Here is a 15,878-nt window from a genome sequence, read left to right on the forward strand (position 1 = left end):
ATTCAATGAGCATATAAAACAATAGAAACCGAAAAATAGAGAGGGTTAGAACCATAATGTTTAACCAAGTGGTATTCCCAGGGAAGGTTACCTAAGTGAACAATACGTATTAAGTGATAGAAACAGAGGAATTAAGAGGATGACAAATATAATGTTTAATTAAATGGTGTATGGATGGATGCATTACAAAAGCCATGCTCGGCATTTTGTTCCGATATCTGGAGGGCTGCTATAAACCCTTCATCTATTTCGGCGCTTCAGTGGTTAAATATTTATTCCTGCACTTACGTAATTTTTCTACTGCGTCGGCAAACAAGTACTCCAACACTTCTTTTCCAGGCCAGTGGCAGAGCAGCACGTGGATCGCATACACTTTTCAGACTCGGCGGCAAGTCGCCATGTTTTGTTGTACTCTGACAGCAAAACCAATAAGCACTGACGTCGTTTCAACGAGGCAAAGAAATGTAGTAGCGCGCAGTTTTTCATTTTACAGCCACATTTAGTACAGATAAATATATTGTTTCGGACGAAGAAGAAGCAGGCAGTAACACGCGCAGAAATGCTCGCGCCAACCCACCGGCATTCATTAAAATAATCTCGTCATCACCAGTCATCATATACCTATTCATCGACGTACCGCCTCTTAACAATATAGTAGTGCGTGGGAAATTACGAAATGCTAGAAGAATTGTTACTCCCTAGGTCAATGTTATGGAGTCGGGAAGCTAAAGACTTATGAAAAGTTACTACATGTGATGGAAGGTGGTTTCATTCAATAATGACGTGAGAAAAAAAAAAGGCTAAATAGAGATTGGCAGGATTTAACTCCGTTAACAATGTGGTATTATTACAGGATAAGTTCGCTACAAAAATAAACCGGGCCTCTAGATTCAATGAAACACAACTGAAAAGAAACTTTTACATGGGTGTGGCGAAGACTGGAGGCTAAGTTGGTTTTCGTCATCGATATGTTTTCCGCCATATTATAACTTATAAAATAAAATAAATGAGCGTAGTCGCATTTTATGTTTCCGACACTGCTTGCATTACACAGGAATATTAACTTCTTATACGATATGCTTACGGGTGCGTGTGTTTTTCATGCTTCAGCTTAAACATGCATGGTAGCACATGGTACCGACTAACACATGCATGTGGCCAGCTGCTAACGTCTTTGATAGCCTGTAGGCTGCGTCCCTATGATAGCCTTACTGCTGAGATGGTGGAGCTATTAGCAGAAATCAACAGAGTGATCGCTTAAGTCTTTATATTTACCGCAGATATGTAATATTCTGCCTTAATACATAATCACTGTTCATTATATGCTAAAACGTTGAAATGTATTTAGCTGCACGGCCTTTTTATTTTTATAGATAAAGGTGTGAAGAAAGCGACTTAGGAACATAAAGCCTTAATGACCACTGCTTTTTAGCTAATCTGCCAACCATCCAAACTAGAAAAGCACGTTGGTGGTGAAGACAGTCATTAATTCTTCGCTGAACGCAACTATAGCCAAGCACCTCAGTGGATGTAAGTTATTGGTCTCATTCTAATCGACTTTCGTAGCGTACCTCAAAACTACAAGAAGCGTCCGTTAGTGTAACAAGTATTAGGCGCATTGACGTGCCCTACGTCAGGTTTCCATTCGGATGTGCATTCTTATTTTTGGTTTTACGACTTCCTGTATTGGACAGTGTTATCTCCCGACTTATTGTTAGACTGCGGCAGAGCTGTGCCGATAAGAAATCCACCAGGCGATTTCCTGTCGAGAATGGCGAGAATGGCGAGAGAGTTGAATCAGACTAGCCCAGCTGCCACCAAAAAAAGGTCGCGAGAAGTTATGGGCCATCTGCGAAGCTCGAGCGAAACAAGTTCCGCGCGAGACGATAAAGTTAATTAAGCGTCCATTTTCCTCAATTCCCCCTAAGACCGAGCAAGTTAAAAGTAATGAAAGACATCGCCGCCGAGATGTAAATATTGTGACAAAATACATTAACAAACGTTACTCACACATCCGGCACATAATAATCGGAATCCTTCGACAGGCTAAACGACTAATATATGTATGCGTCGTCGACTATGCGATGCATTTAAATGAGCAGGATTAACTCCCTCCCCTTCCTCTTTTTTCTTGTTGCAATAATAAGGCAGTGCCAGTAGTATTTACGAAGTTTGGGTATGCTCCCATTCAGAAAGCGTGCCTGAAGCAAAATTTGCATTTTTATGATTTTGTTATTGTGTTTGGCACACGTTTCGCATTAGGCTATGCTATGTGCCGCACTGCGTTTTTTTTTTTTTTTTCTTCCGCGGAGTCTCGCGGAAAGCTTATGGAATAAGGGCGCGACGCGCTAAAGAGGCGCTGCACATTGGAGCGTGCAAAGTAGGAAGATTAATGCTGCCCCTGTTTTTTTAACGCCTAGGAGTGGAAAGAAAAAGACGATATCAAATTATGCGTAAACGAAGACGATGGTGTAAACTTACGAGCGCGAATTCTAGCTACACTTTCGTACAGACACAAGTTTCTGTGATAAAATCCGAAAAGCTTCTTCGCACAGAATCACCGTCATATTTTTTTGCTTTTCCTGCAGCGTGCTTTAATGAGTACTTTCTCTAATGCTCTGAGACGGACACACGAATAACTATCGTTGGAAAATGAGGAAAAAAAATTCAAGTAAAAACAACTTCCGCGTGTTCACGCCGCGCCAGGTTTAGGTATGTCCTTTGGATCAGGCTTTTACCAAATGATTACTCTGTTGATGCCGATTCCTATGAGAGCCTCTTTGAATAAACCAAAACCTTACACTATGATTTTCTTTGTTGCCTCACATTAAAAAAAAAAAAAAAATCAAGAGTGCACTTAAGTCTGCCTAATTGCAGTAATGCGAAAGCTTTCCTCTTAATGCTTCCTACGAAGGGACTTGAATTCACGAGCTTTTGGTGACACGAACCTACGACCATCTTTGGGAGTCGAGCGCGCGACCTTCTCCTTCTATATCTGTTTATTTGCCTTCTCTGGCACTCGAACGCACGACCTTCTTTGTCATTCTTATCAATATCTTTTTCTGGGATTGCAAACACAACGTTTACTTGAACTCAAGCTCTTGACCATGCTTTGCTAGTTGAAAGAAAGCACGGCTCTTTCTCTAAAACTAGTTTTCTTGTGAATGATTGACAGTTCGTGCGGACGCGTCATGATGACAACCTCTGTCCACACACTATGCATGCTTTCGCATTAAAAGCATTCTTTCCACAACGTTGATTACTTTTACCCGAATAGAAGCGGTTAACACGGTAAAATCCATCATAGGCAGACAGCAGCAGCGATCAAGAAGAGACGGCTTCAGCCCAGCGATAACACCCCGTTCCAAGTGGTTAGGAGGTTAGCATTGGTTGTCAGGTGTGCGTGAATTCAAACCCGCAGCGTCCACTATTCCAGGAGGAAAGCGAGAAAATGTGGTAACTATATAGAAAGCAGATTGCGTGGCTGAGAGCATTCCGTAGCCATATGCTATAGACCAGCCTCGATTATGGCTCAGGTGTAGCTTTGTCGCGGAAAATTGTGCGATCTGTTTTTTGAAAATAAATTACAGACAGTAGTTAACCGAAAAATAGACGGTTGTCTGCAGAGTGACTGTGCTCCTACGTAGTAAACGTTTACGCAGGAAACAACGTAAATTTTCCTGCATGTTTGATTTCCTCCTCAAGCAGGCAACCTAGATGAAGTGTGAAAAGGTAAATAGTGCTGCTCAAACGCTGTTCTCCTGGGAGTGATTAAATCCGCTTTTGAGAAAGGATAAAAGCATTCAATCTGCTTTCACTACGCAACAGCTGCTCAACGCTCGATGATCGTTCAGACGATTCAGTCTAGCAAAAGTTGCTCTGTGCGAAGCGAATTCCCTTCTGATTCTACGGTTCTACGGTATGCTGTCCGGAATTTGCAACAGTAAATAACAAACTCTCCGGACGCACGGGGAAGAGAGCGCGTTGGTGCAAGTAGTTCCTGCCAGGCGATCGTTTCGCTGCTCTGTTTACCAAAACATTTCCTCTGAGTGGTGTTTATAAAAGCGAGAGCCGAGAAAAGAAAGCGCACCAAGCAGATCCTTCTCTGTCGAAGCACAAGTAGTAGGAGGAGCAGCAGCAGCAGATGACGCCAGCTGCCAATGAGTGGCTTCGAAGCTTACGGCCCCGACTGCTTCTTGAGACGGAAGCTTTTGCTGGCACCATGTGTGCTCCGCGGATGCTATTCGTGCCCTGCTACGACTGCGTTGAGCGTTCAAAATAAAAACGGTGAATTCTGAGGCGGCGTGAAGTGACGTTGTCTCCGAAGAAGTGAAAGTGTTGTCCTCTATCCCTGATTTGAGACAGGGGCAAAATAAACTGTCATCAGCTCCACGCAGGTGTATGCACTATACGGACCGAATATCTACACTGCATATTCTTTTTTTTTTCGCAGATATATGCGCCCCATATAGCGCGTGGTCATGGCGGAACAAACATAAATGTTCCGGAATGTACTGACTCTTTTTACGCAGGCGAAAGCGCGCGCGCGCGCGCGCGCACGCGCACACACACACACACACACACACACACACACACACACACACACACACACACACACACACACACACACACACACACACACACACACACACACACACACACACACACACACACACACACACACACACACACACACACACACACACACACACACACACACACACACACACACACACACACACACACACACACACACACACACACACACACACACACACACACACACACACACACACACACACACACACACACACACACACACACACACACACACACACACACACACACACACACACACACACACACACACACACACACACACACACACACACACACACACACACACACACACACACACACGCGCAAAAAAAAAAACAAAAAAAAACGAATCGATAGGTAGGATATTTGTCAGCAAAATTTCCCTGGGGAGGGAGGAGGAAGTGTTGTTGGCCGATGCATAGCAGTGAGTGAGTGAGTGAGTGAGTGAGTGAGTGAGTGAATCAACTTTATTGTCCGACAGAAAAGGCCCTTTTCTACCCCAGGATACATGGCAGTAACTTTTGTAGACCGAATAGACAAACTGTTTCACTCCCGAATCACCGCAGATGCGTTAAAAGATTAAATTGCATTATTATATATAACCAAATGAAACTCAAATTAGCTAACGTTTCGCGGAGGCATATTAAATCTTTTGCTGCATGATGCAACTCTCTCTCTAGGTTCACATGATATGTGAAACCATTGTGTGCGCATACCAACCATCGAAGTGGCTTCTTGATTTTGGTTCTACTAACACGGTTTAAAGGAAACTTCGCGTCAGCGTTCAAAACTAGAACTACAGCATGCATGTCCATCTACCAGGATGAGCCTATTGCACAGCCACAAAGCAAAATGTGCGAGCCTGACAGAGTTGAGTGCGGCGAGTAGTTCCTAGAGCTTGAGCGAATTTTGATGTTACGCAGTGCGTGCATTGCGAGTTATGCTTCTTGGTTGCAAACTGAAGGCGTGCACAAGCTATCGAATGTGATAGCTGCAGCCAATAATCTTTTTGAATTGTTGTGCTGTTGACTTACACCCACGTGTAGTAGTATTATGGCTAGTACCCCCCAAAACCAACCGTATTTCTGCCTGCAGATGCACAGACAAGCATGGATATAAAAAATGTGTCTGTTGCGGCATCATTTAGTGAAGACTTTCGCCACCTGGGGGGGGGGGGGGGGGGAGGAGGGGGTATAGCGTGCGCTCTAATTGATCTGTTTTTGGCCGCACTGTGCAGTACAGCTCATAGAGCCAGTTTTTGTAGACTAACGCCTGGTTTAAAACTTTGTGAGTAGCTAGCGGCGCCTCTTTTCTCCCGACGGTGTGATAGAAACGAACCAGAGACCAAAAAAACAAAATCAGGTTTGAAAAAAAACAAAACAAAAAAAAAGCCGGCGTTAAACCGGAGAGAGAGAGAGAGAGAGACAAACATTTATTCAGAGCAGGCGTTAACTATTGAGCCCTAGGTGGACAGCCTCCTCAGTCCGGGAAGCCGTGGACCCGAGTCATCTTCCGAGTACGGTTAATATAAAATTTACTACATAGACGATGACGATGTGAACAGCGGGTTAACGGGCGGCAAAATCAGAAGGTCCGGTAAACAGTACCCAACGATGGTCGCTTTGTTACGATTCTTCTCGGAAAACATGATATAAAAGCTTTGCGGCCCCTACCGCTTCGAGTTTTAAATTATGAAGCTGCGCGAGTTTGACATTCCTCGCTCTCCTAAATCACATTAACCGTGTGCAGCATGAAATATGGCTCTAGATTTATATTCGTGTGTATGCAGGGGCAAAGCCAGAGCAGCGAGGTCACCTCTTTCTACGCGCTGTCTTTGCGGAGCCCTAAGGCACAGTTTGTGATTGCTGTTTCTTCCTAAGCAGTGTGTATAGAAGGCATGCATTGAAAGTAAACTACCATTGGCAATTTTTTTTACTTCAGGTGTATTCTACTCCAGTTATTCACCACTCTGTTTGACCGACTCCAGCGACAACCAGGGTGTCTGCGGTTCTGATTTGTATAAAGAAGTGCGTAGATAGCAAGAAACAATATCGCCGCACATGCATGCTAAAATAATGTTCGCATCTATAGCAACAGTCAAACATCCTTCGTGTTTATAATGTAGCAACTAGCCTTAATTATGTGCCCAAATTAAGGAGCACTTGGTAGCAAACAGCTTCGCTCATATTCACACAGACCATTATTCGCGTTCCACATAAAGTTTCAGTTATAAATAAAACTTTTCAAGGTTCCACTTCATCATCATCATCATCATCATCAGGCTGACTATACCCACTCCAGGGCGTAGGCCTCTCCCATATTTCTCCCCTTAACCGGTTCTGTGCAAGCTGCATCCACTTGACCCCTGCGAACTTCTTAACCTCATCCGCCCACTTAACTTTCTGCCTCCCCCAGCTACGCTTTCCTTCCCTTGAAATCCAGTTTGTTACCCTAAGCGACCATCGGTTATCCTCTCTTCGCACTACATGTCCTGCCCATGCCCATTTCTTCTTCTTAATTTCCACTCGAATGTCGGTAGCTTGAGTTATTTCTCTGACCCACTCTGCACGCTTTCTATCTCTTAATGTTACCCCTACCATTTTTCGTTCCATAGCCCTCTGGGTTGTCCTCAACTTAAGTATATCTCTCTTGGTTAGCCTCCACGTTTCAGCCCCATAGGTGAGTACAGGTAAGATGTAGCTGTTGTATACTTTCCTCTTGAGCGATACCGGTAAGCTGCTAGTCATAATCTGCGAGTGCTTGCCAAATGGACTCCATCCCAATCCTATTCTTCTTGTTTGGTTTCACTTATAACTGGAACTTAGAAGTAGATTAAAAGTGCAGTGAAGGCAAACTATCTATTCCGAAATGTAGACTAGATTCCTAACAAGTAGTGCGCTGCTATGGTTCAGGAAGTCTTCCACTATAGAGGGGAACATCACATCCTGTTAACGGGTTGCGACATCACGAAAGCACAAGGTTGTTAGGTTGTTATTCTGGGAGAGTTTCTAGCGCGTGCACCTCGGCTGTGTACCGCCATCGCGCGATCAAACCGATCAAACAAAAATTTCGGTGGTGGCGCGAGTGAGCGAAAATCCGGTATCTAGTGACTAATGAGCGCGTGCCTAACTGGCTGCTCAGCTAACCCGGCGCTCGTGCTTGAACTAGCATTTTTTGTTTAGTATATCTCACTCGTGAACTCCCAACTGTGTTGCTAAGATTCTATGAACTCATATAATAGCGTCGTCATCGGAGAAACCTTCCACGAGTAGTGCTGCCGATCGCCGAGAACACGATCACCGTCGGAAGCGACAAGCAACATGGCAGCATAACACCAGTCAACACGCATGTATTCCTGCAGCCGAACTATATAGTTGCAGCACGGATTAGACCGCCCATTTTCGTTATTATAGCAGCACCGTGGAGGATAGGAGTTCGATTCAGTATGCTCTCTGCCTATCAAACTCGACAGGAAAGTAGATTTTGCTTAAAAAAAAAAAAAAGATTGTTTACCTGTCCACCAGTTCTTTTCGATTTTAAACTTTATGTAGTTTTTCCCAGCGTGGAGGACATCGTGATCGTGTAGAAATACTCCGCCGGTTTCACAAGCAATGCGGCTTGCAAGTTTTTTTGGGATACTTTGAAATGGTATTTTACGACATTATATACAAACAGCACATTTTGTGCTTAAAATCTTTCTACAATTTTGAATTGCTGCCTCTTGCGTGGACAGTAGCCGAGCAATGGTGATGCAGTATTGTAATTTGACATTTCAGCGCTCTGTAATACGCCCGTTTGCACAGCATTATGTGAAGCATTCACAGTGGAAAGAAACACAAGAAGCAGTACGTGAATAAGAAAAAAGTTCGTTCAACCGTAGGGTACAATAGTGCCAATGTACGAAAAGCACTCGTTCGAGCGGTCTTATCATTTACGCAATCCAAACGCAGTGGCAATGAATCGGTTTCCTAGACAAGACTAGAAGCAAGACCATAGACTGCAGTGCTTATATAAGCTTACATTAAAGCTTATATACTCATGAATATAAGTCCAACTATACACGATATGCCCTTTATTATTATATTGCGAAACATATCAATGGAAAAGTATTAAAGCGCTTGCATTGATACCATAAGCAAGTACTGCAAAAGAAATAAGAGATGGCGCACACGCCGTATTATTCTTGAGCGCTTCATAAGAAACAATATTCCGCGCATGTTTTTATTTTGTTCTCCCTGCGGCTACGGGAAAAGCAACGCCCCTAACATTGATATCAATGTGTTACGGAACGCCTGGAGGAATGTTTTATTCATGCGTGTAAGATGTTCCATCGCAAAGCGGCGGTGTGCGCGGAGATTCCTGAAAGAGTGCGTCAAAATTTATTCTCAGTGTCGTTTCGCAGCAGGATTCTAGGCATGGCATTTACCCCAAGAGAAAACATCACGCGCACTTCTTCAACTTCATCCGTACTTCGACTGGTTAGTTTGGAGAGGTAGGTTCGCCTAGGTACTTTTTCTGTTCCACCGCGCCAGCTGGGGCACTGCTGACTTACGGCGTGCGCAAGCGTGGATGCGAACACAGACTCGCGGTGCGCCAGTGAGACCGCTAGAAACAGCCACGAAAATATGGCCTGTCGGCGAGCACCTGCGAGATTGGAAAGAAAGGAATAAAGACAAAATCCGAATGGAAGAGTCTGAAATTACTGCACAGTAAGCCTCCATGCCTCCCCCCCCATTCTCCAGCCAGGACGAAAAATAAAAGTGAAGAAAGAACCGAGAAAGGAAGTACGCTTTGTTTTGTGAATAAACCGAGGAGAAGCATAAGCACACAGTGATAGCGAGCAGCTTCGTTTAAAACATTTCAACATCCTGGACGGCTCGTCCTTCATCGCACAGGAAAGGCAAACATTTCGGACTTTTTTTTCCGACCTCGGGGAAACGTACTGCAGCTGTTCCTTCGAGAAGTTTCGTAATCGTACTGTGCGCGGTGCTGGCTCTTGTTGCGATGATACGCACTGGCAACGAACGAAGGCAAAGGAGAGTATGCATGCAGCCACTTGAAGTAAGGACCCTTTCTTCTCCTCTTCTTTCTCCTCCTCTCCGGGACTTTCAATAACACTGGAACTAGGCAGACCTCCAAGAGTGACACGCGTTAGCATACTCTGGTTCCTGGTTCCCTGCTAGGAGCAGGATATATGGGGGGATGAAGCATTCAGACGCTACCTGGCAGTCCTCGTGAAACTAGCGAGTCAAGGGCGCTCAGCTTGTGTGACCTTTGCCGCTTTAGATACTTCTTTTTCCCCCTTCCTTTTTACTTTATTTGCATATATCTGTCAGAACTTGGAGCGCACTCGACGATGCTTCATTGAATCTTTCATAATGCACAATGCTTTGGTCAGCGAAGGCTTGACACGCCTCTAAAGAAGCTCGAACTGCGTACATTGAAGAGGAGGTAATAGTATCCTAGAGATCAATAGAGAATTGCTATGCATAAAGTATTTGTATTTCCCCAATAATTGTTTTTCTGCTAATAGTGCTTCCAATTGTTCGACTCTCAGTACAGTGTCCTGGCACTTATGTAAGCAGTCTATTATAGGGTGGATATGTAGTAAACATTTTAAATCATAAATAAACCAGTGGGGCTCAAATTTGCCTAATGCGCACACAAACGCCTTAGCAGAGAAGTAACAACACATCAACGGTGTGCGGAAATTTTGAACGGCTATTTCGGAATAGTAAATACCAGTTAATTGTCAAAATAAAATTGAAATCGAGAAATGAAAACAGAAAAAGGAAACTGACAAAAGCTGAAGAGAGAAAAGAAAAGCTGCCAAGTCTAGGCCACCAATTTTGCACCCCTGACTTTCTCGAAGAAAGCGCGAAGTGTTCAGAACCTTGAAAAAAGCATATAAAAGTGAGTACTCGCATTTTTCATTATTGTAAATCAGAACACTTTGGAGCTGACAGGAAAGTAGCAGAACGGTCCAATTTATTTCGGTAGTGACAGTGATAAATAGCGCAGTGTCACACAATCCGAATTTTGACTCTAGAAATTAACATTACTTCTTTGATACAACTTTCGTAAGCAGCCAAGGACCACACCATTTTCCCAGTGTTTAGACTATCCGGTGTTTAAGCTTTGTGTTTTCCGGTGTTTAAGCTCTGCACTAAAGCACTGCGCTTTAGGTAAGCCGTTTTTTAACTACAGATCAAAGTACCATTACTGTAGTTGTTTCAACAGTACTGGAAATGCTCGTGTAAAACGTCTATAACATGGTCGAAGCTGTGGTTCTTACCAGACCATTACATCGAAACAATAATGCACACTGCGTGAAATGAATCGCTTGTATTGCGATGCTAAATTTCATTTAGATACAGTTTGCTTCTCGGAACGCTGATAAAAGTTTTGTCGTATAAGACAACCGAAATCTTAGTACGCAAGTCTCAACGCGCTCTCCCTAGAAGAAATATACCCCGGTATGGAGGGAAAAATATCTCACCCTGTTTCCAATAAATCATCCCTAAAAGTAACAGATTCGCGTGTTTTAGGCCAAACGCGATGAACTGATTTCCCAGCGTGTTGACTTCTTCAAAAAATCACAAAGTTTCTTTGCGTCTCATTTGTTTTTATTTTTGTTTTGTTTTTTTTTTGTTTTTTTTTTTTTTTGCAATGAAATACTGCCCTATTTGCGGCCGTATGACTAAAATTGATTTCAGCTGCCGACCGTCAACAAGCTGTTGGGCCACTGTATCTTCCTATGCCGTCGTCGCTAGAAACTAGACTCCGATATTTTCCTTACTTCTTCCCTTCGCTATCTTCATGCTGCCCCGATGAAATCGCCCGCAGCAACTCAGGGAGTGAAAGCCAGAAATTGATTTCTTCTTGGCAACGTGAAAAAATAAGCAAATATATTATGCAGTGTGGGACGTTTAAGGCGAGGATGACAGCTGGAGGGCGTCCAATAACTTCCTGGCAGCAGTCATCGAAAGCATAGGTCGCGTCACCAGACCGCAAAAACCAATGTACTCCGTGCGGTTTTTTTATATCTCATCTGGTGCGTAAAAAAAAGAAAAAGAAAGAAAGCGTTCACTGAGGGAAAATGGAAACAAGAAAACGATGTCCCTTTTTACCTTTGAACAAAAAAAAAAAAAAAAAATGAAAGAAACTGTAATGACTGACGGAATGTTGGGGTATAAAATATTGTATCAACAAAGGTAAAGTATTTGCTGTCTTAACAATTCGCTGTATCTCGATCTGGAACCACCGAGCCATTGTTGCGATCGGTTGTTGCAAAGTGTTGGCCTTATCCCTGTAATTGGGATTGATACGCGATTATTTGCACTGTATTTTTCGGGCAAGTGTTTTTTACTCTCTCTTAAAAGACACGATATTAGATAAATGAACCTCTTACTAGTTATTAAAATAAAGAAAATATAATTTGCTTGTCGTTCAGGACGAAGTCTGTAGCCGGCTAGTAATGATGCGCCACCTGGGTATTAAACTGATCCCTTGACGACAGGAGGCAAAATTAACTATTCGTAGCTTTAACCCATGATCGAAATTAGGTTTGACACGAAAACAGAAAAGAACAGCCCATAGATTCTTATGAACCCTATGTCATCATGATCACATTTTATTTCTTGAACATGTACGACTTATTATGCGGTAAATTTTAGAAAGATATTGGCTAGGATAATTCTGAAACAGCAAAGAGTATGCATAAAAGAAGTTTCTAAAGAAATCAATATTTTTTCTGGACGTAGGCTTTGTGATTACGACTAGTACAATACTACCACTCAAAAATTGTATGTACAGTCGTAAGAAAAGGTGGCATAAAACATTCAGCCAGTGACAAAGCTCGAGACAATTGCATCGAAATGCCATCTAGCAACAGCATAAGGGACAGCGACAGTGACACATGTATGTGGAAAAAATGGGGAACCGCCACTATTGTCTGGACGTAGATAGCTGGTGCTAGAGGAAGTCGGCATACAGTTTTCTCGACCTCCGTCACCGGCTGAGCGTTTTATACCACTTTTTCTCAAGACTGCCCATTACCAATGTTTGCTTGCTGCTTTGTAAAATGATATGAATAGAAAGGTGTATACAGGTATATTTTAGAATTCTCTTCGAATAGAAAATGGGAAGTTTTTTTGCGTTCTGTTCTTCGGCAACTTGAATACAAAACAAAAAGTGCCTTTTGTTTTCTTTTTTGGTCTTTTTTAAGTACAGCTCATGTATTTCTCTGACCCATATGACATCATCATCGTACTTCGTTTCTTGGGCCAGTAAGATTTCTTGCGGTCTCAGTTTAAAAAAAAGCATTTTAGTTACTGTTGAAAAGCACCTAACAGAAAGTATAAATGAAGTTTCGAAGGAAATGCCTTCGTACAGCCTAACGCCGTAACATCGCGAAAGACGTCGTGCGCGTGTCGAAAGGCTCATCTAGAGATTGCACGCGATGGCACTTTAAGCAAGCGTTTGTAAAAACCAAGAACATGCACGCTTTTTTTTTGTAATTATTAGTGGGAAAGCTGGTGTCGCCACCTATGGGAGTTGGCATGGAGCTTCTTGACGACCTGTTCAGCCAACACGGGCGCTCTGAGCATCAAGGGGCAGAGGGCTACCGGGTGCAGAACTACATTTTTTGGCCAAAATTATGCTAAAATAAACACTGTTTTGCAATAAAAAATGTCCTTACATTCAATATCGTGAATATAAATTGCAAAAACGCAAGCAAACAGCAAGTAAGTGTAAAAGTTGTTCAAAACAGCTATATGGCTCTCTCTTTCTCTCCTATTGGCTAAGGATTGAGCAGACGGAAACCAATATTTCTCACCTAATAGGCACACTTGAATGCTCTTTCTCTCACTACTTTTGTTGCCACGACAAGCTTATAAAATACAAAAATAAGCTTAAAGTGAATTGCATCAAAAATTTCTAATCATTTGGTGCCTCGCAAACACTGACTGGCCTGCAATATATATTACTATCAAAGCGCTAACAGTTGACTATCTAAAAATAAGTTGATCATCATATAACACCCCTACATAAACGTGTATGAACAACCGTTCCGGAAGTCATCACTAACCTTTGTCGATTTGCATATTTGCGGCATATTTAAATACCATTTCCATGTAGAGTGACGCACCGATGCTGCGAATGTGCAAAGCCATGGAAAAAGGTCGAAATTATGCGACTTGAGGCAGTTCTCTTTGTTTGTTTCTACGCATTACCGGTGTGACATTACTGAGAATTTTGATAAACATGTTTTTAAATAATTTTGCCTTTTCGCACATCTGCTATGAACGAAATTTAATTAACATCCAAAAATAACACGTGCTATGAGATACTCCGCAGGGGCGGCCTACGTATTGATTTTTACCTCGTGGGGCTGTTCAACACGCCGGAGAGGTAGAGTCGCCGGAGAGTCCAAACATTTAGACATTAGCCAGACATTTAGACTAAATGGCCTCCATCGAAATGCAGCTTCCGCGGCCAGAAGCAAATACGCATCCTTTGGTTCAGCAGTAGAGCACCTTACCAATGAAGCACCTCGGCGTGGTGGTATGTTTCATTTATAGGTTCGAAAAGGAAGTATGAGCGCCAAATTAAAAGGCAGCTCGGACCTTTAAGTCAACGCAACAAGCGCCGACGCCAAGGGCTGTTGCCTTCATTTGAGACGACCTTACCGTAAGAAAAGTAAATCAGATATTAAGTGTTACCGAAGGAACCGAAACAAAAAGTAATGAGATGTATTTTTGCTGAAAGAAATAAAAATTTTAACATGAATTCCGGCTAACGCCCTGGCCATTCATGCGCATAAATAAAGTTTTGTTTCTTTTTATGTGCGTAATCAATGCAGCCTCATTTTCGCTTACGCTATGCGCATGCATGATTGTGTTGTCCGTCCCTCGAGGGGAAAATGTAGCCCACCGCGAGATTTACGCTTCACCGCGTCCAGCGCTATGTCCGCCCTCCCGCATGCGGTTAATGGCCGGCAAGAAAGCAACACAAACCGAAAAGGCTGATTTTCTTTTTTCTGCCACGCAGATTCTCTTCTCTCTCTCTCTCTCTCTCTCTCTCTCTCTCTCTCTCTCTCTCTCTCTCTCTCTCTCTCTCTCTCTCTCTCTCTCTCTCTCAAGTAACGCAAAACTGGCGAATAAATGGATGCCGCCACTCTCGAAAGATCAGTATCCAGACTTGTTATTTTTATAGTAAAATAAGTGTTTTTCCAAGTCCTACGAATCATGAACTATTTCTGTTTTCTTTTTTTATTTGTTATTGTTGCTAGCATTTTGTGCGCGCCGGTTTCTTTTTTTTTTTTATTGTGTCTGCTTTGAATCTACTGCACACGTCGGTGGTAGTCAGTGCAATGGTCACAGGAAAGAAAAAATATTGCCAATCGACCAGGCACCTGATGCGAAAACCCTGCAAAGGCTGTAGCGCATCCACCAATGAGTACTTCGAAGCTTCTACTGTAATGAACAATTTTTCTTTAAGGCCGTGGTTTGTCGCACGCGACATCATTTTTTTTTCAGTGGCGTGAAGGTGGGTGCAATGCCTTGCATGGAATGTTTATTTTTATTTTGTTTTGCATAATGGCAGATTTGCTCTTCAGGGCCACAGACAGGCAATGTTTTTTTTTTTTCTCGCATTGTATTCTATATCAAAATACATAGCCTATATCCAAAGTAAAGAGACAGTGATTCTGGCGATGTGCAACGCGACACACATCGTGGCTTAAAACCAGCACCTTGGCCTGTAAATTTTGAAATAGCTTGTACTTTTAAAATATTTGCGGTTTAATTTCTGGTTGGCATTACTTTTGAAATAAATAAAAAGCGACGTGCGTCACTCACAATTTGTGCGAATGGCGTCGGTTCCTGAGGGTTGAGCACCACTGGCATGGAGAGCACCACCAGCATAACGGCATGAACCACGAGCGCAAGCACCAGGTTTTGGTGCACTCTTGTTCGAGAACACTGTAACGACCTGCAAAGGAAAAGAACGAGATTTTCTTTAAGACTGCGAAAACAGGAATTATGATTACGTTCAGATGCGTCAATTGATTTAGAATTAGTGGCAAAAGAACCGGCGCAAAGCCGTACGCAAGAGTGCGCACGCAAACACACTCGCACACAAACGAACACACGCACGCACGCAGAGACACACGAAAGCACACATACTCAAATACATACTCAATCAATAGTCGTAACATTATAAAGATATTCATAAAAAGCTGTGATCGAACACACAAACACTCGCCGGTGGAGGTT

The 15,878-nt window shown here is 42.9% G+C and overlaps 1 protein-coding gene across 1 annotated transcript in view; it reads right to left on the minus strand.

The window, feature by feature from the left end:
• Positions 1–15,878, minus strand: part of LOC146191485 (corticotropin-releasing factor receptor 1-like) — a 201,534-nt gene that overhangs the window by 36,153 nt on the left and 149,503 nt on the right. Inside the window, exon 5 of the mRNA XM_084599958.1 lies at positions 15,462–15,594. Coding sequence (XP_084456084.1) covers positions 15,462–15,594 — 133 coding nt within the window. The remainder of the gene's footprint in view (positions 1–15,461; positions 15,595–15,878) is intronic.

This window comes from Amblyomma maculatum, chromosome 4 (genome assembly GCF_055883805.1).
Source record: "Amblyomma maculatum isolate TAMU_Amacu chromosome 4, ASM5588380v1, whole genome shotgun sequence".
In the NCBI taxonomy this organism is placed as follows: domain Eukaryota; kingdom Metazoa; phylum Arthropoda; class Arachnida; order Ixodida; family Ixodidae; genus Amblyomma; species Amblyomma maculatum.